This window comes from Sus scrofa, chromosome 14 (genome assembly GCF_000003025.6).
Source record: "Sus scrofa isolate TJ Tabasco breed Duroc chromosome 14, Sscrofa11.1, whole genome shotgun sequence".
NCBI lineage: Eukaryota > Metazoa > Chordata > Mammalia > Artiodactyla > Suidae > Sus > Sus scrofa.
Genome location: NC_010456.5, coordinates 41,662,183 through 41,685,198, shown reverse-complemented (window position 1 = coordinate 41,685,198; position 23,016 = coordinate 41,662,183). Strand labels below are relative to the sequence as shown.

The following is a 23,016-nucleotide window of genomic DNA, read 5'->3' as shown; positions in this document are numbered from 1 at the left end:
CACATTCTTTTTCTCATACTCTCTTCCATCATGTTCTGTCACAACAGCAGGACCTCATTGCTTATCCATTTTAAATGTAATAAGTTTGCATAGTAACTGTTTTTCTTTAAGTAAAAATTACATGCATTGATGTGCTCACCTGTTACACCTGCACCCCTAATGAGAAGTATCCATGTTTTACTGATCATGCTAAGCTTTGGGCTGTGTTCGGGGCTCTGGGGATTTCCTAGGATTTCATTCAAACGAAAACTGGGCTGGAGTAATGACTTCTTCCATTTTGCTTTTTCTGTCTGGGCTCCAGGGGTTTAAGCCGAGCTCCGGAACAGTCCAGGAATTGAATTTCCGCAGCAGCAAGAATGTGTGGGGTTATTTCAGCGTGGCGGCTGCTGGTGGATTACATGAATTTGCTGATTCCCAGTTTGGGCACTGCTTCTCCTGGGGAGAGAACCGGGAAGAGGCTATTTCGTCAGTATCTCCCTCCATCCTTCCCTCCCTCCCTTCAGGAAACTAAAGTTAGCCTGTGACCCCCGAGGCAGTAGCACTTGAGATGAAGGGAGGTCATTCACAGAGCAGACCCTATTCTAAATACCCTGTGCTGAAGTCCCAGGAACACACACTGCCCTCTTCCCATATTGGAGATCCATGAAGTGCATGGAACCAGTTCACCAAGGTCATTGGTCTTGTGCTTATTACAGAACAAACTTGAAGGAGATCCAAAGACTGTTTCAGGTGATTCCAGAAGTTTAAAAGGTGCTGTACTGAGGAGTTCCTGTTGGGGCTCAGTGGGTTAAGAACCCCATATAATCTCCGTGAGGAATACAGGTTTGATCCCTGGCTTTATTCAGAGGATTAAGGATCTGGTGTTGCTGTGAGCTGTGGTGTAGGTCACAGATGTGGCTCGGATCCTGCGTTGCTGTGGCTGTGGCATAGGCTGGCAGCTGCAGCTCTGATTCGACCCCTAGCCTGGGAACCTCCATATGCCGCAGGTGTGGCCCTAAAAAGAAGAAAAAATAATAATTACTTAGTATTTTAATTAATTATTAAATTATTGATAATTTAATAATTAATTAAAAATTAATTACTTCATGATAGGCTAACGCTTCTTGATCGGTAGCCATGTGTTTTATATGGATTGTTACATTTTAATCCCCGAGCACCTGTGAAGGCAGTTATTTCCCCATTCTCCAGATGAGGAAACTGAGGCCCGGGCAGTTAAGTCACTGGCTTAAGATTTGCTGGACCAGTCAATGCTGTGAGATTGCTAGGCTGTTTGACCAGGGCCCTCTCTTATCTCCTGTGCTGTCCTGGCTCACTGGGAACTGCATTGGAACGCTGGCGACATGTATGTTAATTGGGAAAACAACCTGTGTCCCCTCCCCTCAAGGAACATGGTGGTGGCTTTGAAGGAATTGTCCATCCGGGGCGACTTCAGGACCACGGTGGAATATCTTACCAACCTCCTGGAGACGGAGAGCTTCCAGAACAATGACATTGACACCGGCTGGCTGGATAACCTCATCGCCGAGAAAGTGCAGGTGGGGAGCAGCTTGCGTCTCCCCTCGGGATCCTGGAGCCCCTGTCTGGCTTTGGTTACTGTGGATACTGATGTGCAGAGTCTTTCCTAGGCCGAGAAGCCAGATATCATGCTCGGGGTGGTGTGTGGAGCCTTGAACGTGGCCGACTCAATGTTCAGAACCTGCATGACGGAGTTCTTACACTCGCTGGAAAGGTGGGACACGTGGGTACTGCCTTACCCATCTTGGGGTACATGTTGGCAATTAAGGCAGAAGCAGGCTTCACCTGCATGCACATCAGTCACCAAGCAATTAGTGAACCCCTCCTCTGTGCTTGCCTCTGTGAATAAACCTGCGCTGCCCTAGAAGAGACGGGATGGGAGGTGGGGTCTCAAGGCCAAGGCAGCTGTCATCCTACAGACAGCCGTGTGCTTGTTCGGGCTGACCTGTGTCAGGTGCATCGTAGCATGCAGGAGTTCAGGGAGGAGGAGGTGAATTTGAGAAGCAAAGCGGATCACAGGTCACCTCTCCAAAAGATTCTTTCTGAGACCCTTACTTGAATCAGGTCACCCATGCGATGGACCCTGTGGAAGTGACCAGGAGCCCCCTCTTAGGATGCGCCAGAGTTCCAACCTCAGGATCACTGACCTCTTGGGCTGGATCATCTTTTGTGGTGAGGGCTGATCTGGGCGGTGTGGGAAGTCAGTGACATCCCCTGGCCCCAGCCATAGCGTCCCCCTTTGCCCCTGGACATCACGACAGTCAGGATGTCTCCAGATACTGCCAAATGCCCCCGGGGTAGAGGCAAAAATCAGCACTCACCCCCCCACTGCTGGAAACCACTGTGACAGGCAAAAGAAACTGCCGAAAAGGAAATTAAAGGATGGAAGTTTTTAGTGCTTGGTTAGCATGCTTTTGAATGGTCATAGGGTCACAGTCTGTGCAGTGGTTTCCTTTTAAGCAGATGACAGGATTCTTACATAGGGAATTTTTCCAAGAAGATGCCTTCATGGATTTTGCTTCTTGGAGAGCCCTTTAGAAATTTCACATCTTGGAGTTTCCATCATGGCGCAGCAGAAACAAATCCAACTAGTATCCATGAGGATGTGGGTTTGATCCCTGGCTTCTCTCAGTGGGTTAAGGATCTGGTGTTGCTGTGAGCTGTGGTGTAGGCTGGCAGTTGTAGCTTCAATTTGACCCCTAGTCTGGGAACCTCCATATGCTGCAGGTGCAGCCCTAAAATAAAAAAAAAAAAATTCACATCTTGGAGTTCCTGCTGTGTCTCAGTGAGTTAAGAACCTGACTAGTATCCATCAGGTTTGATCCCTGTCCTCGCTCAGCAGATTAAAGATTTGGTGTTTGCTGAAAACTGTGGCCTAGATCTCAGATGTGGCTCAGATCCCAAGTTACTTTTGCTGTGGCTGTGGCACAGGCCAGCAGCTACACCTCTGATTTGACCCCTAGCCCAGGAACTTCCATATGCCATGGATGCAGCCCTAAAAATAAATAAAAGAAATTCCACATTCTGCAGCAAGAGCGGATGTCCTTAAGTTCTGAGGGATGTTGGTTTCCTTGGGACCATCCTTGAATTTTTTTAATCAGATTTCACCTTTTCAGTACAGCCAGGTGTGTTGATGCTTAGGAGAGGCAAAGAATGGGTGGGTTTAAAAAACAAACAAAACAAAAGAAAACAAAACAAAACTCAAGGGCTGAATGGCTGCAGTGTTCTCGGTCACTCCCAGACTGACCACAGGTCTGTCTTGTTTGTTAGGGGCCAAGTCCTCCCTGCAGACTCTCTGCTGAACATTGTGGATGTGGAATTAATCTATGGAGGCGTGAAGTACATTCTTAAGGTAAGGGCCCCAACACACTGGGGGCTCGAGGGAATTGTATTTCTGTGATGGGCCATCCCAGTGGTGGGTTTTCTCATGCTTGGTCCCAGGACTCCCTGAGCAGTCCTGTGACCTTGAAGCCTAAGTGCTTTGGGTTCCAGAGCCCACAGGCTTGAGCCACGCACACAAGGTACAGTAGAGTGTGTACTGGTTCCCCATGGCTGTCATAACAAATTACCATAAACTGGTGGCTCCTAACAACAGAAATTGATCATCTCACAGATCTGGAGGCCAGAAGCCCAAAATCAAGACCTTGGCTGGGCCATGGTCTCTTTGAAGGCTCCCGGGGACCGTCTTTTCCTTGCATCTGATGGTTGTGGGCAGTCTTTGGTGTTCTCTGGCTGGTAGGTTGTCACTTCAATCTCTGCCAGACTCTGCCTTTATAGGGCCACCTTCTGTGTGTGTGTGTGTGTGTGTGTGTGTGTGTGTGTGTGTGTCTTCACATCTTCCTCCTTCTGTGACTCTGTCTCTGAGTCTCTTCTCCTCTTACAGGAACACCAGGCAGAAGTCTCCCTGTGGCTCAGTGGGTTAAGGATCTGGCATTGTCACTGTAGCAGCTCAGGTTGCTGCTCTGACTCGAGTTTATCTCTGGCTCAGGAACTTCTGCCTGCTGAGGGCACAGCCAATAAACCCCACCAGTCAGACTGGATTTAGGGCTCACTCTCATCCAGCATGGCCCCTCCTTAATTACGTACATCCACAAAGACCCTATTTCCAAATAAGGTCACGTGCTGAAATCCCAGGAAGGACATGAATTTTTGGGGGGTGGAGTGGGAACAGGAAGGATTCAAGCCCTTACAGAGAGAGCATGAGCAGGACCTTTGCTCAGTGTAGACTGCCTGCGTGCCTCTCCCAGGGCGGTGAGGCTGGCTTTGCCCCGCATCTGCACTGAGGGCCACGTGCGGACTTCCATCCGCTTCCTGGTCTGTGGCCGGCAACCCTGGAGCTGGGTCAGGGTGGCCGTCCTCTGTGGAAAGCATCTGGTTCCCCATCCTGAGGCGTCCTGGGTCAACCCAGCAGAGGATCAGGGTATATCTGAGATGTGCGGGCACAGGGTAAGGCCCACCCTCACCCCTCCCCACCCTTGGTCCAAGTCAGAGTGACCTGAGGGAGCAGTGTGTCCCCAGGAAGCCAAGACCTCCCCAGAACTTCCCAGCCTCATGTTCCAGGGAGGGGGAGGTCGACAGGGTCCAGGTCTGCTGCTGAGGCAGAATCCCAGTTCTCTCTTACTTGATTTTTTCTTTCATTTTTTAAAAAAATTGAAGTAGGAGTTCCTGTCATGATGCAGCAGAAATGAATTCGACTAGGAACCATGAGGTGGTGTGTTTGATCCCTGGCCTCGCTCAGCGGGTTAAGGATCCAGGCTTGCTGTGAGCTGTGGTGTAGGTCACAGATGGGGCTTGCACTGGGCATTGCTGTGGCGTAGGAGTTCGGCTATAGCTCCGATTAGACCCCTAGCCTGGGAACCTCCATATGCCTCGGGTGTGGCCTTAAAAAATAGGCAAAAAATAAATAAAAATCGAAGTATAGTTGATTTACAATTTTGTGTTAGTTTCAGTTGTACAGCAGAGTGACTCAGTTATATACATATATATCTATCCTTTTTCAGATTCTTTTCCCTTACAAGTTATTACAAAATATTGAGTATAGTTCCCTGTGCTGTGTAGTAGATCCATCGGTTGTCTATTTTGTATATAGAGAGTGTATCTGCTAATTCCAAATTCCTCATTTATCCCTTCCTTCCCCCTTTCCCTTTTGGGAAACCATAAGGTGTTTTCTATGTCTGTGAGTCTGTTTCTGTTTTGTAAATAAGTTCATTTGTATCATTTTTTTTTAGATATCACAAATAAGCAATATCATGTGATATTTTTCTCTCTCTGAGTAATTTCACTTAGTTCGATGATCTCTAGTTGCATCCATGTTGCTGCAAATGGCATTATTTCATTCTTTTTTATGGCAGAGTAGTATTCCATTGTATATATTTACCACATCTTCTTTATCCTTTCATCTTTCAATAGACATTTTTTTTTTTGTCTCTTGTCTTTTTAGGGCTGTTCCCACAGCGTATGGAGGTTCCCAGGCTAGGGGTCTAATCGGAGCTGTAGCCGCCAGTCTATGCCACAGCCACAGAAACGCCAGATTCGAGCTGCATCTATGACCTGCACCAAAGCTCACGGTAACACCAGATCCTTAACCCACTGATGGATGCCAGGGATCAAACCTGCAACGTCATGGTTCCTAGTCAGATTTGTTTCTGCTGCGCCAAGACAGGAACTCCTTGATGGACACTTATATTGTTTTACCTGATTTTTAACATTGCTTTTTTTTTTTTTTGTTATCATTACACACATACACACACACACAGATATTTGTCTTTCTGTCTTTTCTAGTGCCACACCCGTGGAATGTGGAGGTTCCCAGGCTAGGGGTCGAATAGGAGCTGTAGCCACCAGCCTATGCCATAGCCACACCAGATCCAAGCCGTGTCTGCAACCTACACCACAGCTCACGGCAACGCCGGATCCTTAACCCACTGAGCAAGGCCAGGGATCGAACCCACAACCTCATGGTTCCTAGTTGGTTTCGTTAACTCCTGAGCTGCAACGGGAACTCCTTATTATTATATTTTTTAATAGTTCTTTCTCCAATACAGTTTTTTTCTACTGTACAGCATGGTGACCCAGTTACACATACATGTACACATTCTGTTTTCACACATTATCATGCTCCATCATAAGTGACTAGACGTAGTTCCCAGTGCTACACAGCAGGGTCTCATGATTTTTAACATCGCTAAGCACACACTGAACTTCCAACTCTGGAAATTTTCAGGCTTAGTTTAACCAAACAAGTGTGTCATCCATGGGGATGTGTGGAAAATCACTTCCCTTTTGCCCCCGATGCTTCTTGGCTACCTTTGGGGGGTCTGGGTCCCCTGGATTAATTTTAAATATGGCATATGTTCATTGTAGAAAATTTCAAAATAGCGCATGAGCATAAAACACCAGAAAAACAACCCACCCTGGGTCGATTTTAGCAGACCACTTTTGAGTTATTTTTTTCCTTATGCCGTGGTTTTATGGAGTTGAGATCATAGTGCAAATACGGTTTTTTTTGTTTGTTTGTTTTTTTGCACATATGTTTTGACTGCTTTGATATCATGGCCTGAACTTTCCCCGTGTTGTTAGAATGTTGTCTTTGACATCAGTCCAGAGTCTACAGCACCTCCCCATAGAACTTTCCGCAGGGATGGAAATGTTCTGTATCTGCTCTGCTCAGTAGGGGCTGCCCGTGGCTGTTGAGCAGTTGAAACGTGTTGAGTGTAACTGAATTTTATTTTTCATTGAATTTTAACTTTCATTGGAATAGGCACGGCTGGCCAGGGGCTACCATATTTGACAGTGCAGGTCTCAAATATTCAATGGCCATATCCATGCGTGGATAGCTAGTTTGGTTCTAGGTTTTCCCATTACCGTAAATAATGTCACAAGAAATGGTCCTCTTTTTCTTGCTGTCTTTTGTAACCAAGTAAGTATTTTGGAGGGTGAGGCCTCTAGACGGTGTTTGTTTTCTGAGAGAGAATGCATACGTTGAACCGAGGGACAGATGGGGCTGATATTTCAGGTTGAAGTGAAGAGCTGAGGCCGAGCCCTGGCTGCGCGTGCCTCTCTCCAGTGTACCAGGTCTCTTGTATGCCCCTGGGCAGGGCCAGGTCTAAGGGACAGAGCCCTAGGTCATGGCCGGGCCACAGGTGGAGGCCCCAGGGCTCCTCACCCAGAGTAAGACCCCTTCTCCCTGGCACCCAGGGCAGCCCTGCTTGGAGACAGGAATCAGAAGAAAGCCCCCAGCCCTCCAGGGCACATGGCAGTGGTATGTGGCCAGCCTGGGACTATACCTGCCACCAGTGGCCCATTAGCCTACCTGGCAGGTGTGACTCATTGACGCTGGGCTCCCTCTGCCTCCTTGCTTCCTTGGGAAGACTGAGGGCTAGGACTCAACAGGTGACACTCCCACAGTGCACACCAGCCCTCGCCCGTGGTCACGGGAGCCAGGTGGTGCTCTGGGGGCCCAGGGACCAGCAGGCATCCTCGCTTCCGGTGAGGACCCTGAGCCCGTCCCCACAGGTGGCCCGACAGTCCCCGACCATGTTTGTCCTCATCATGAACAACTGTCACATCGAGATCGACGCCCATCGGCTGAACGACGGGGGGCTGCTGCTGTCCTATAATGGGAACAGCTACACCACCTACATGAAAGAAGAGGTCAACAGGTGTGTGTTGTGGTGGGTGGTATATGGAGCTGGCTCTCCCTCGAGGGGTCTGTGTGTGGTCTGAGGGTCTTAGCTAAGGTCCCTTCTCTGGTCCATTCTGGGGCTCCTGGAGAGGTTCCTCTTGTGGCTGGAATTCCATGCAGCTGGCAGACATTTATGGCAGGTTCCCAGGACACCTGTTTCTAATAATGTGGGAGAGTTCTGAGCTGCCTGGCATGTGACTCCCAGCTCCACAGTGCATGAGGTGTGCGGTGAGCACCAGCGGCTCCGTGTCTGACAGGTGGTATTCACACCCATCAGAGCAAGGCTTGGAGAAGATGCAGACGTCCAGGTAGGGAGGCAGCTATTTATTGAGGAGCAACTTGAACCAGGCACTGGGTGAGATGTCAGGATAGAGCCATGGCTCGGACTCATGAAGCCTGTTGGGGAAGACACGTCGCATGAGCATACGGGAAAGGTTGCCATGCCATGAGCGAAACACGGGATGATCCCGAAGTGCTTAAAGCAGGGACATCACGTCAGAGACTCAGAGACCCTCCCGCCCCAGGGAGTCCAACCACGCTGAGCTCACGCAGTGAAGTGTAAACTCCCCCCCACTCACCTCCCCACAAGCATCGAGACCCTCTGTCAAGGACAGTATGATGGGGAGGGGGTGCCAGAGGCCCCAGGATTGAAAAAGCTCCAGCTGAGGAGTGGAGATTCCCTTCTCAATCCTTGATGGAAGAAGGCAGACTAGATTCATCCCCGATTGGTTTTTTATTACCTCTTTTTAAGCCATCTTCTCTCTGCCAAGAATATTCGACATGATCACAGGCTCCACCCATGGGGCATGCTCTCCCTGGTTCTGTGAAAGGCTGTCAGTGGGTCAGTGTTTATTAAATAATATTGGAATCATATCAGGAAAAAGAACTCATTTTCAGCCAGAAAAGGGTCCCACCCCAGCTTGCGCCCAGAATCTCCATGGTAACTGTCCGACGCCATCATTTGAGCATGTGGATCGAGTCCCTCAAGCCACACCCAGGGTGACACTCGTGGTTGCCTCTAGGAAGGGAGGATGCTGTCAAAAGCCTGACTCGGGCACCCGGGTCGGTGGTCCTCTCCCATCTCCCCACCGCCTCCCTACTCCTCTTCTCTCCAGTTACCGCCTCACCATCGGCAACAAGACCTGTGTGTTTGAGAAGGAGAATGATCCCACCATCCTGAGAGCCCCTTCTGCTGGGAAGCTGATGCAGTACACGGTGGAGGACGGGGGCCACGTCGAGGCTGGGGGCAGCTTCGCTGAGATAGAGGTGGGCGCCAGGCTGGCCCTGGGAGTGGGCTGCAGCCAGGCCTCCCTCACACCCGCTTCCTGAGGGGGGGCCATCTGACAATGCTGCTGCACCCAAGCCAGCAGGCACCTCCTTCACCTGGGCCGTTGTCTGCAAATTCCCAGGAGAGCCAGCATGGGGGGTTTCAGCCCAAATCCCTGTCACATTCAAGAATGTGTACTTCCCCAGGGATGAGTAAGAACTGATAAATGATGATGGTGACAATTATAAAGCAGTGAGCACCTGCCGAACACTTACCGAATGGCAGGCACTATTCTAAGCATTGTATCTGTCCTTAATTATCTTCCTTAATCTTCCCGGGAATCATATGAGTTGGACATAAATAGGACCCCCATTTTGCACAGGAAGACACAGGGCCCCAGCAGGCTAAGGAACTCACCCGAGATCACGCAAAAACCAGGATTCAACCTTGGCCTCCATTTTCTGCTGCCAAGGAAAATAACGATTTTTGTAACAAAAATATAGTAATGGTGTTTGCTAACGCTTTTTGGCCTCCTGATTCGTGCTGTGTTGCTTAATCCTTATCAGGGCCCTAGGAGGGGAGACCATCGTTTTCCCCTATTTTACAGTTGTGGAAACTGAGGCTCAGAGAGGGGAAGGCATGTGCTGGAGATCACAGTGATGGGTTGGGGTGTGGGTGGTTCCAGCCCAGGCCTGGCTGACTTGGGTACTCAAGCTCTGAACTTCCGAGCAAAGGGCAGGACAGTCCCGACTTTTCTGCAGCCTCCACACAGTAATCAAACTCATCAGGTCCACACGGCCACTCTCAGGCCAGTTAAGGGGGTTGTTGGTGGTACCTTAGGCACATTCTTCATTCTCCAGAGGGTTTTCTTACTGCTTTTCAAAAAGGAGCTGGTCAAAAATGCACCACATTTTAGGCATGTGTGTATCATTTAAACGTATTTCTAAGTGAGAAGTGGCCTTCCTTGGAAATAAAGGTCAGTTTCCACATCTGTAAAATGGGCACAGTGAACCCCTACTTCCCAAGCTGGCTTTGCACATGGAAAATATACATGACCAGCGCTGTGCCTGGCACACAGCAGGTTGTGTGAATGCTGGTTGCCTCCAAACCCTCTGCTGGAACTCCACCCAGGGAGTCACTCTTTGCAAATGACACGGTCCCTGCTCCAGAGTTACTAGTTTGGGGTGACACGGGCCAGTCCTGGCAGGCACCATCTAATCTCTTTTTTTCTGCCAAACAGGTGATGAAGATGATCATGACCCTGAACGTGCAGGAAAGTGGCCGGGTGAAGTATGTCAAGCGCCCAGGGGCTGTATTGGAAACAGGCTGTGTGGTGGCCAGGCTGGAGCTCGATGACCCTTCCAAAGTGCACCCAGTATGTGGCACCCTGGCATGGCTACCCTGCATGCCTGCAGCCTCTGCTTGTTCAGACTTGAGGCTCCCAGATCTTGCCTCCATCCACCCCCAGCAGCCAGCATAATGGGTGCAGACACGTGCCCGCCCTTGCTCAGATCCTTCTCAGCAGCTTCGCATCCCACTTAGAATAAAAGCCAAGTTCTTCTGATGACCTCCAGGACCCCCCGCCCCCCATGAACTGTCCCCTATTTTGTTCCCTGGCTTCATCTTCTCTTGCTCTCTCCCCTTCCCTTTGCTGAATCAAACCGAATGCTTCAGACCCACCCCCGGGTCTGCCCCTACCGTTTTTTTTTTTTTTTGTGGGGTTTTTTTTTGTCTTTTCTAGGGCTGCACCCGTGGCATATGGAAGCTAGGGGCCGAATCGGAGCCGTAGCCGCCGGCCTACGCCACAGCCATGCAGGATCAACACCGGATCCTTAACCCACTGAGCGAGGCCAGAGATCAAACCCTCAACCTCATGGTTCCTAGTCAGATTCGTTAACACAGGTGGAGTCAGACCACCGCTGACACAGGAGAAATGCAGGCAGCAGGGTACACATGGATACACGATCTGTCTGCTTAACATTTATGGCAAAGGAACTTATGTGCAGCAGGACTTGTCTCCAATGGCATCAGAAAGGAAATGCCATTCTGTTCTTTTAGACTTACATTTGGATCTTTCTAGGGCCCAAAAGATAATGTTTTAACAATGTGCAGTTGGAGTTCCTGTCATGGTGCAGTGGAAATGAGTCCAACTAGGAACCATGAGGTTGTGGGTTCGATCCTTGGCCTTGGTCAGTGGGTTAAGGATCCAGTATTGCTGCAATCTGTGGTGTAGGTCACAGATGTGGCTTAGATTCCACGTTGCTGTGCCTGTGGCTTAGGCTGGCAGCTGTAGCTCTAATTCGACCCCCAGCCTGGGAACTTCCATATGCTGCAGGCATGGCCCTAAAAAGACAAAGAGCTGTATATGCACAGAAAGTCAGTATGGCCTTGGCACCTGGGAACAGTCTTATCATCCAAGGAGTCCCAGCATTGATGTCCCGGGAAGGGAGGCATTTAATCTTTAACTTGGACATTCTTTTGATCAACGTACCCTTTTCTTTAATAATGTATGTTTAATAGGCCACAAACATACATTAACATGCGTTAGCATAAAATTCAAGTTAACTCACTCAGGAGCCAGGTGACTTCCCCATATTGAGGTGAACATTTCATATATCACATCTCATTCATTCCAGAATTATTTGGGACCCATAATTGACTATGACCTTTGCAAAGGAGAAGACTTGGAAACCTCACATGGGATGTGAATGCAGCAATTTTAAATTTCTAATATGGGAGTTCTGTCGTGGTGCAGTGGAAATGAATCCAATTAGGAACCATGAAGTTGTGGATTTGATCCCTGGCCTTGCTCAGTGGGTTAAGGATCTGGTGTTGCCTTGAACTGTGGTGTAGGTTGCTGACGAGGCTTGGATCTGGTATTACTGTGGCTGTAGTGTAGGCTGGCGGCTACAGCTCTGATTAGACCCCTAGCCTGGGAACCTCCATGTGCCACGGGTGTGGCCCTAAAAGGAGAAAAAGACAAAAAAATCATCAATAAATTTCCAATACGATATTCTCTTCTGCTCCCCTCTCCCTGCCAGATTTCTTCCTAACCACTCTGTGTGTGTATATTGCGTGTTGGTGGATCTGCCTCGGCCCTTGGCTTGTCTGTCTCAGTGGGAGGCCACAGTGGCCTTGACCTCTGGCTCCTGTTGTGTCTTGTCAGGCTGAGCCATTCACAGGCGAGCTTCCCCACCAGCAGACGCTGCCAATCCTTGGAGAGAAGCTGCACCAGGTTTTCCACAGCGTCCTGGAAAACCTGACTAACATCATGAATGGCTACTGTCTGCCGGAGCCTATTTTTAGCATGAAGGTGGGTCTGTGTGCAGGGTGGGTGTGTACAGCACACACGTGTGTAGGTCTATGTGACAAGACAGAAGATCCCAGAGATGTTTACCGAGGTAAGAAATGAGAAAATGGGGAGTTCCCATTGTGGCAGGTTAAGGACCTGACATGGTCTCCATGGGGGATGCAGGTTTGATTCCTGAGCTAGCTCGGTGGGTTAAGGACCCGGGGTTGCCGCAAGCTATGGTGTAGGTCACAGCTGCAGCTCCAGTTTGACCCCTGGCCCAGGAACTTCCATATGTCGCAAGTGAGGCTGTAAAAAGAAAACAAATTAAAAATAAATGTGAAAGTGATCCATCCTTTGTCATTGCTATAAAGGACCCGTTCTTGGGAAGTTCCTCAGTTTCATTATAAATGTCGGTATATGTTTCTCTCTTTGTCTTTTAAAACTTTTATTGAAGTGTAGTTGATTTACAGTGTTGTGTTAATTTCTGCTGTACCACAAAGTGACCCAGTCATACATATATTTCTATTCTTTTTCACATTTTTTTCCTTTATGGTTTGTCATGGGATGTTGAATACGTTTCCCTGTGCTGTACAGTAGGACCTGGTTGTTTATCCATCCTCTGTGTACTTGTTTGCACCTGCTCATCCCACACTCCCGCTTCTCTCCTGCGGTCCCCCCTGCAGCTGAAGGACTGGGTGCAGAAGCTCCTGATGACTCTCCGGCACCCATCGCTGCCACTGCTGGAGCTGCAGGAGATCATGACGAGTGTGGCGGGCCGCATCCCCCCACCCGTGGAGAAGGCAGTCCGCAGGGTGATGGCCCAATATGCCAGCAACATCACCTCGGTGCTATGTCAGTTCCCCAGCCAGCAGGTATGTGCTCTGGCCCCGCCAGGAACCCTGCTCCCAGTCAGTCCAGCCTCTGATCAAACTGGGCCTCGTGAGACCCACTTAGAGCCCAGGATGCTGGGGTCAAGAGTTTCCTTTCACACCTGATTTGCAGAATCCCAGCATTTCCCCTCAAAGCAACAGATGTTTTGATGAACATGAACAGTTATGAGAAAATAACAATAGGCGTTCCTGTTGTGGCACAGCGGAAATAAATCCAACTGGTATCAATGAGGGTACGGGTTCAATCCCTGGCCTCACTCAGTGGGTCGGGCATCTGGCATTGCCATGGCTGTGGTGTAGACCGGCAGCTATAGTTCCGATTCTCCCCCTAGCCTGGGAACCTCCATATGCCACGGGTGTGGGCCTAAAAACCAGAAAAAAAAAAAAAAAAAAAAGAAAGAAAGAAAATAACAATAAAAAATTTTTTAAAAAAAGATAGTTATGAGGCCTCACTGTAAAATTCCAATTCGGCACTGGGCCAAGCAGTTGGTGTAAATACAGTGAGTGTGTTCTGAGAACACACTGGCTGACATCATAGAGGAAGTTGTGAGTCTTTCTTGCCAGTGTGTAGCATTGACGTCCCCTACCACCTCTGGTTCGTGGAAGGTGATCCTCTTGGGGCTATAGGTGTATATGATATTTTTAGGAATGGAAACCCATTCCTGGATAGTATCAAATATCTCTTATAATTTTATGTTGGCCTCATTTTGTTCTTTTTTGGAGGTGGCTTTTACCAGGCATTTTAAAGGAGATTTGTGTTTGGAAGAGTCCCCTCTGCCCACTTACCTTCGTGCCCCCTGCCTGGTTAGAAGGGCTTCCTACCACCATCATCCCCACCCCCCCGTCTGACTGATGTGGGGAGTAAGAGGTCAGTGTAGGTCAGTTTATTCCCAGAGGTCAACTTCTAGCTTGAAATATATTTGGCCATAAAAAGGAATGGAATACTGGAGTTCCTGTTGTGGTGCAGCAGAAACAAATCCGACTAATATCCATGAGGACTTGGGTTTGATCCCTGGCCTCACTCAGTGGGTTAAGGTTCTGGTGTTGCCGTGAGCTGTGGTGTAGGTCACAGATGAGGCTCGCATCCCAGCTTGCTATGGCTGTGGTGCAGGCTGGCAGCTGCAGCTCTGATTCGACTCCTAGCCTCGGGTGTTGCCCTAAAAAGTGAAAAAAAAAAAAAAAAAAAAGGAATGGAACATCTCTTCATGCTGTGGGTGATTCTTGAAAACATCATGCTCAGTGAAAGAGGGCAGTCCAAGAAGACCACACGTTGCCTGATTCCATTTATATGAAACATCCAGAGCTGGCCAATCCATGGAGAAAAGAAAGGAGCTTAGTGGTTATCAGGGCTGGAGGCAGGGTATCTTTTAGAGGTGATGAAAATGCTCTAAAATTAGATGGTGGTGATGGTTGCGCAACTCCAAGAATATAGTACAAATTGCAGAATTAGTTGTATTACTTTAATACTTAAAACAAATTGTTTTTGACTACCCCCTTGGCATATAGACGTTCCCAGGCCAGGGTTCAAATCCGAGCCAGAACTGCAAACTATGCCACAGCTGCAGCAACACCAGATCCTTAACCCACTCTGCTGGGCTGGGGATCAAACTGGCAACACCATGGAGACAAGCTGGATCATTAACCCACTGTGCCACAGCGGGAGCTCCCTAGTCGTATACTTTAAAGGGGGGAGGGGATATTAGGGTATGTGAGTTCTACCTCCACTAAAAAAATAATGAAAACAAAGCTCTCAAGGGCCTCAGTTGAGAAATGTACATATTGGAGCCTTTCAGGAAATTTTTTTTTTTTTTTTTTTGTCTCTTTGCATTTTCTAGGGTTGCTCCCACAGCATATGGAGGTTCCCAGGCTAGGGGTCTAATTGGAGCTGTAGCCACTGGTCTGTGTCACAGCCTCAGCAATGCTGTATCCGAGATGTGTCAGAAACCTACACCACAGCTCACAGCAATGTCAGATCCTTAACCCACTGAGCAAGTCCAGGGATCAAACCTGCAACCTCATGGTTCCTAGTCGGATTTCTTAACCACTGCGCTGCAACGGGAACTCCAGGAATTCGTTGTTGATAACAGATCTTTCATTAAACGTATTTTTGTTGCTGCAGATAATACGCCAGCATCAATAAATCTAATTATAAAAATAGGACCCCCATCTTACCTCACGCCTTCATGCTTCCTGGGGTTGGAAATTGCCTTCTCCCCTTTCCCTAGAGCATTTGTATTTGTGGAGGGGGTGATAGGAGCCTGTATTTGCCTTTTTGTGATGGTTGTCATTCTGAGCTCTTGAGTCCTCAAGCCATATGTTGAGTGGGATGCACAGAGCTGTTTCTGGATGCCAGAGAGCTTTGGGGCTGGAATTTTTTATTTTTGAATGAGCCTTGGGTGGGCTCTCCATGGGAGCCTATGTGGGTCTTTCTGGTGACTTCTGTTTGGTGACCAGCTTGTGTGGTTGTGAGTGGCCAGACCTGTTGTGTTTGCCCATCCAGATAGCCACCATCTTGGACTGTCACGCGGCCACCCTGCAGCGGAAGGCCGACCGGGAGGTCTTCTTCATGAACACCCAGAGCATTGTGCAGCTGGTCCAAAAGTGAGTCCTGGGCCCTCCCGGATGTGTGACCTTGGGCATGCCTTTGCTCCCTTTGGCCTGCAGAGTTAGCACAAATGAACCAATTCACGCATCCCTCCAAGACCTAAGGATCTGAAGGTGCAGCTTCCAGATTCTTTTTTTTTTTTTTTTAGGGCTGCAGGTGGGGCATATGGAGATTCCTAGGCTAGGGATCCTATCGGAGCTGCAGCTGCTAGCCTGTGCCACAGACATAGCAATGCCGGATCTGAGCTGTGTCTGGAACCCACACTTCAGCTCAAGGCAATGCCTGGTCCTTGACCCACAGCACAGGGCCAGGGATCAGATCCGCATCCTCATGGATACTAGTTGGGTTCGTTTACACTGAGCCAAGACGGGAACTCTCTCCAGATTCCTTTTTTTTTTTTTTTTTTTGGTCTTTTTGCCATTTCTTGGGCCGCTCCTGCGGCATATGGAGGTTCCCAGGCTAGGGGTCCAATTGGAGCTATAGCCACCGGCCTACACCAGAGCCACGGCAACGCGGGATGCGAGCCGCCTCTGCAACCTACACCACAGCTCACAGCAACGCCAGATCCTTAACCCACTGAGCAAGGGCTAGGATCGAACCCGCAACCTCATGGTTCCTAGTCGGATTCTTTAACCACTGAGCCATGATGGGAAGTCCTCCTTCCAGATTCTTTATTTGCGTTTTCTCCTTTTCCACACCCTAAAAGCCCTGGCTGGAGCAAACTCAGGCGCCCCAGGAAGTGGAGCTGGTCATTAAGGCAGCCTTCCCTTCCTCCCCAGATACCGCAGCGGGACCCGCGGCTATATGAAGGCGGTGGTGTTGGATCTCCTGCGAAAATATTTACTGGTTGAGCACCATTTCCAACAAGGCAAGAGGCGCCACCACCAGCTCTGGTGACAAGCCCACGGGGCAGGGGGGATCCCCAGCTTTACCTCCACATGGCTTCTTGTTTCCTTCCAGCCCATTATGACAAGTGTGTGATAAACCTCAGGGAGCAGCTGAAGCCGGACATGTCCCGGGTGTTGGACTGCATCTTCTCCCACGCGCAGGTGGCCAAGAAGAACCAGCTGGTGATCATGTTGATCGTAAGCAGAAAAAGATCCCCTGTACCCAGAGCAGTGTGGGCAGGCATTGGGGGAACCTCAGGGGTCTGCTGACTTTTCTGGAAGGGGCCAGAGAGTAAATACTTTAGATTTTTCCAATCATATAATCTCTGTCCTGACCTCTCAACGCTGCCGTGGTGTAGTGTAAGCAGATGGGCATGGCTGTGCCCCAATAAAACTTGGTTTACAAAACAGGCAGTGGGTGGGATCTTTTAGTCCCTGGGGAAGTTCATGACTATCCCACAAAGCACCTACTGTGTGCCAGGCACTCCTGACATGCTTTACAAATACCGATTCATCTAATTTTTACCGCAGCCTTAGAGGGTGGGTCTGGACCCTACTTCCCGTTCTTTGACAGAGCACAGAGAGTTGAAGTCACTTTCTCAAGGGCATCCAGATTCTAAGTGCAGAACTGGGATTTGAACCCACAGCCTGGCTCCAGAGTCATGAGTGATTATTAGTCAGGGGATGTTGGATTCCAAGTCTTGAGGTAGGGCTTTCATTTTGCCTTCTTGGAGAAGTATGGAGTTTATTTGTTCTTATTTCTCCTCCAAATCTGTAAGAGTTAGCAATCCTTCATAGCTGAAGCTTTTTTTCCCCTTGATATAACTTGAAAAAATGCAGGATCAGCAGATAGTAGCAGAGACTTGGGCTTGACTTATGGTGAGAAGGGGTTGGCAGATTTTTTTTTTTTTTTTTTGTATAAAGGGCCAGAGAGTAATTATTTCAGCAACCTGTGTTGAACTTACTCAGCCCTGCCATTATAGTGTGAAAGCAGCCATAGGCAACATGTGAATGAATGAGTATGGCTGTGAGCCAATAAAACTTTATTTACAAAGCTGGGCAGTGGGCCAGGTTGGGACCTGGGCTTTTAGAACAATTGACACCCTAACAAGATGGATTTATAAATATTGATATTTTTGTAAAGAATCATTTTAAAATCTCCTCATGCAGCATGAGACTCTCTTAATCCTGGCTGCATTTGAGAACCATCTGGGGTGAGAGTAGGGGTTGGGAACCTAAAAAAATAAAGATACCAGGCCCCACCCTTGTCCATTAACTCAGGGTTCCTGAGGGTGGGGCCCAGGAGTTAGTACGTTTTGAAAGCTTCTCCAGTAGGAAGATGAAATGGGGACTGTCCATTAAACAATATTATTGGTTTAGTGTTCAATCTGGGGAGCTGTTTCAACAGTTCTACAGGGAGCTGGGGAAGATCTTTTTTCTCAAGGGGGTACATTTTGAGAGAGTGGGAAGAGTCATGGTGTCTGCAACTGACTTTCAGAAAAAGAAAGAGAATGTGTGTGTGTGTGTGTGTGTGTGTGTGTGTGTGTACAGGCATGCTGGTATGCTTACTAATAAAAAGCAGATGTGGGAGTTCCCATCGTGGCTCAGCAGAAATGAACCTGACTAGTATCCATGAGGATGTGGGTTTGATCTCTGGCCTCACTTAGTGGGTTAAGGATCCAGTGTCGCTGTGAATTCTGGTGTAGTTTGCAGACGCAGCTTGAATCCTGTGTTGCTGTGGTGTAGGCTGGCGCCTGCAGCTCTGACTCAGTCCCTATCCTGGGAATTTCCATATGCTGCACCTGCAGCCCTTAAAAAAAAAAAAAGAAAAAAGAAAGAAAAGCAAATGTGGTGAAAGTTTAGCAAGTGCTGAATCCTGAAAAATTTCAAGGTTCTGATCTCTTGTAGTTTTGAAATTCTTCAAAATCACATTTAGGGGGAAAGGATACCCAAGTGATTGCCACCTGCAGCCAGGATTTAGGAGCTTATGCCCAAGGACGTATCTAGTCTTGGGGAGAAATTCCATGGCCAATAGCATAACCCTTTTCAAAGTACTTCCTTTGTTTTGTTTTGCTTTCACATACCCGTGGCATGTGGAAACTCCCAGGCTTGGGGCTGAATCAGAGCTACAGCCTCCGGCCTATGCCACAGCCACAGCAATGTGGGATCTGAGCCACACCTGTGACCTACCCCACAGCTCATGGCAACATCAGATCCCTGACCCACGGATCGAGCCCAGGGATAGAACCCACATCCTCGTGGATACTAGTTGGATTTGCTTCCAGTGAGCCACAATGGGAACTCCTCAAAGTGCTTCCTTTGGATGGAGGGTTTTTTAAATAGTGTTTGTAAAACAAGGAACAGCTGGAATTTATCACAGTCCACCCAGAATTCAATGGCCAGGGCTTGGGTCTGTGGGTTATTCTGCTGTTTGCTACTCTGTGCACATATTAACTCTCTTCTGGGCACGCAGTTCTTAAAAACCATGCTTCCTGGAGGATGGCCTGGGGAGTGGCCCCCACATCAGGGAACTAGGACCCTTGCTGGGGCTTCTTGGTAAAGGAGGTTAAAATGTTAAAGCAGCTGTGGACGGGGGCTATGTGTGAGATTCATGATTCTTCTGGCTCTCTTGGTTCCATTTGCTGGAAAATGGTGAGTTCTTTCATTCCTTGATGTTTGATACTTTGGAGGCTTGGAGCAAAGTCTTGTTAATTGAGTGATTACTTGGAAAAGAAACTTTTTGAGTCTTTTCAGGGGCCTTGTTTCTGAATGTCACTTCAGTGGTCATAGGACTTTGTTAACGACAAAACGGCAAAACCCAAACATGATGTTGTGAACTAAAATGTATGCGATGAGTCCATTTCACACAAGTTAACAAGGAAGAAAGAGTATTTCGGACTTTTGCATGCAGAGTGTGGTGGCTAGATTTAAAATTTTTCCATACAAAACTAGTCTTGAGTTTCCTGTCTTAGAAAACCTCTAACCTGGTCACTCGACCGTACCTGTGTTCTGTGGTGTCCTTAGAGCCAAAGGCCAGAGGAGTGATGGAGAGTAATGTCACCACCATTTGATAACAAAAGCAAATCAGAATTTGGGCTGGGGGTGGGGGGGCGGCATGTGTGGAGAAGGTTTAGAATAATTTCCCATAAGATTTCTTCAGCACTGACATGCTGTGTGTGTTTGTGTACATGTGTGAAATAGGAATGTGGGAGTGGCTCAGTGGTGATGAAACTGACTGGTATCCATCCATGAGGACTCAGGTTTCATTGATGGCCTCGCTCAATGGGTTAAGGATCCGGTGTTGCTGAGAGCTGTGGTGTAGGTCACAGATGCAGCTCAGATCCCAAGTTGCTGTGGTGTAAGCTGGCGGCCTCAGCTTCGATTAGACCCCTAGCCTGGGCACCTCCATATGCCAAGGATGCGGTCCTAACAACAACAACAACAAAGACCAAAAAAAAGAAATGGGAATGTGCTAAAAATGGTTTTTTTTTAAATTATTATTATAAAAACAGTATGGGCTCATTCTAATTAGGGAAATGCAGAAACGGCCGTAGAAAAGAATGTCCCCCGACCCCACTGTCTGGTGACTACTTGGAGAAGAGTCTAGATCGGTGCAGGAGTGGGGGCGTGTAGCTCAGGCATTCAGATTCCTGGGAGTCATTGTTCTTAATTAGTATTTAGGGAGCATCTGCTCTGAGCCCTTCTCAAGCCCTTCTTGCATCAAGGGCATAAGAGGAAGAGATGCACGAGGTCCTGGTCTCCAGTGAAAGGCCCCTTATTCAGAAGCAGAGAAGAGGGATGCACATAGGATCTGTCAACCTCCCCCCCCAACCCCTGACTATTGTGCAAGACTCAACTCCACATCTCTTCTCTGGCAAGAAGAGGCCCTTGACCTCTCCAGGCACTGATGCTCCCTCCATGCTGGGGCTCCTAGAGGGCTGACACCCTCATCCCGTGTGGCCCTTCCTTTTTGTGTACCTCTGACTCTATTTCCCCTCATCCCTCTTCTCAAACCGTGAGCCCCTTAAGTCAGGCAGTGATGTAAGCGGAAAGGGTTGAGAAGGCTTAAGTCACAGAAGAGCCCTGGGTTTGAATCTGGCTCTGGCTTGCATGTGCTTGGTGGCCTTGGGGCAAGGCACATTGCCTCTCCGAGCCTCAGTTTCCTCATCTGTTAAATGAAGACTCATATGGTAACTCATGGGCCCATTGGGAGTATTTGAGGAAATGGATGGAAAGGGTCTAGCTGCTTTCCCGGCCTTAGTAAGTACATACCTGATAAATGCTGGCCATGAAGAGTGATGCTGGAGTTCCTGTTGTGGCTCAGTGGGTTAAAAACCCAACATAGTGTCTGTGAGGATGCAGGTTCAATCCCTGGCCTCCTTCAGTGGGTTAAGGTAGCTGCAGCTCTGATTCGACCCCTAGCCTGGGAACTCCATAAACCACAGGTGCAGCCCTAAAAAGAAAAAAAAAAAAAAAAGCCCAGTGACACAGGCAGACTTTGTTGTATCTTTCGGGCATGTCTGGGGGTGGAGGAATGAGCAAGTGAATGAATGAATGGGGTGCTCGATGGAGAGTGGTTAAGGGCTTGTGTATCAGGCTGTGAAGGTTTCCTGGGTCAGCTGCACCTCCCCCTCCCCGGCCAAGGATGAGTGCCGGCCCAGTTCCTTCTGATGGAGCAGGCCATTTGAACTTTGTATCTCTCCCCCAAAGGATGAGCTCTGTGGTCCAGACCCTTCTCTGTCAGACGAGTTGACCGCCATCCTCAACGAGCTGACTCAGCTGAGCAAGAGCGAGCACTGCAAGGTGGCCCTCAGAGCCAGGCAGGTAGGGTCGCCAGCTGCGGTCCCCACTGTGTACAGGGTGCTGTGGGCCCCTTCCAGGCACAGCCCCTCTGCTGCAGTCCCTGGCCCTTGGCTTCTCCCTCGGGAGGGTGGCTCACCCCAGCCCCTCCTTCCCCTCCCCTGCAGGTCCTGATCGCCTCCCACCTCCCCTCCTACGAGCTGAGGCACAACCAGGTGGAGTCTATTTTCCTGTCGGCCATCGACATGTACGGCCACCAGTTCTGCCCTGAAAACCTCAAGGTGAGGCCACCTCCATCCATCCATTTTGCACCCAGCACACACCCAGGTGGGACCTGGGGGGGAGGGAAGTGGACTTCCTCTGCCCTCAGTGGGCTGGCGCTCGAGGCAGGGCGCAGTCGCCAACTCCAGTGGTTCTGTCCAGCATGGCCCAGGCTGCCCTAGGGCCCAGGGGAGGCTCCAGAAGAAGTGCAGTCCTGCAGATGGACAGAGCCTTGGGCAGCAAGCCTCTCCCAGGAGGTGCGATATTACAACTTCACGTGTGCTGAAGCTTTTTGGAAGCTTCCAGCACTCACATGGCTGAGCTGTGATTCATCTTCCTAGGGCTCCCCCACCCCCTCAATCAGCCTCATTTACAAGTTCCAGCCCACACCCCCCCCCATCCCCAATGCCATCTAGACCTGGGAACCCGGGTCATCCCAGAACTGCTTCCTCTTTGAGGTGTCATGGGCCTGGGGCTTGGGTAGCATTTTGTGATAATGACACCTGACCTGCCTCTCTTCCCTGCTTCAGTCCCTCCCATTCACCTGACTGCTGGGTAGAACTTGTTAACATTCCCTTTCCTTTTTCATTACCTTTTTCCATGTCCTGTAGAAACTAATACTGTCAGAAACGACCATATTCGACGTCCTGCCCACTTTCTTCTATCATGCTAACAATGTCGTCTGCATGGCATCCTTGGAGGTAAGTAGGGGCGAGGCCCCGCCAGCACTGACCACCCCCCCACCTCCCGCAAGTCCTAGCACCCACTGTCTGCCTGCCCGCCACACGCCTGACTCCAGGCCACATGCCTTGCAAATGGGATCCTATCATTCTCTCTACAAGGTGGGTCCTGTTATTTACATACGTCTTACTTATACCTGGACCCTGAGGCTTAGAGAGGTGTAGGGACTTGCTCAGGGTCACACAGCAAGGAAGTGGTAGAACCAGGATTCACACTAGGTTTGTCCAGAGTCCTTGCCGGTTACCCCTGCTCTCTTGTGTGCCGGCCTCCTGCAGGCCAGGCACCATTAAGTATGAATCCCTAAGGGCTGAGGCTGAGGCACTTTGAACTTACTTTCCAACTCACCCGCCTTAGAGACCTTTGAAAGTCTTTCCTGTTTGGAGCTATGAGATCTGGAAGGAGGCTAGGTGATAACTTAAGGTGACTTCCCTGTGTGTCAGGCAGAGACAGGCATGACCAGCAGCAAACCCGGATGAGAGGCAGGGGGACTGCTTTGGTGAGCCTGAACTCAGTTCTGTTAATTTCAGGACATTGAGATGTTTCATCTGCCCTTTCAGATCTTTTCAAAGAGATA

At 49.2% G+C, this 23,016-nt stretch overlaps 1 protein-coding gene across 1 annotated transcript in view; it reads left to right on the top strand.

Moving 5' to 3' along the window:
• ACACB (acetyl-CoA carboxylase beta) overlaps nt 1-23,016 on the top strand; it is a 118,343-nt gene that overhangs the window by 54,718 nt on the left and 40,609 nt on the right. The window contains 15 exon segments of the mRNA NM_001206399.1: nt 302-465; nt 1,385-1,535; nt 1,626-1,729; nt 3,286-3,367; nt 7,531-7,676; nt 8,815-8,965; nt 10,207-10,341; nt 12,133-12,279; nt 12,942-13,130; nt 15,649-15,749; nt 16,533-16,621; nt 16,714-16,838; nt 21,351-21,464; nt 21,608-21,721; nt 22,313-22,402. Of these exon segments, the coding sequence (NP_001193328.1) occupies nt 302-465; nt 1,385-1,535; nt 1,626-1,729; nt 3,286-3,367; nt 7,531-7,676; nt 8,815-8,965; nt 10,207-10,341; nt 12,133-12,279; nt 12,942-13,130; nt 15,649-15,749; nt 16,533-16,621; nt 16,714-16,838; nt 21,351-21,464; nt 21,608-21,721; nt 22,313-22,402 (1,902 nt within the window).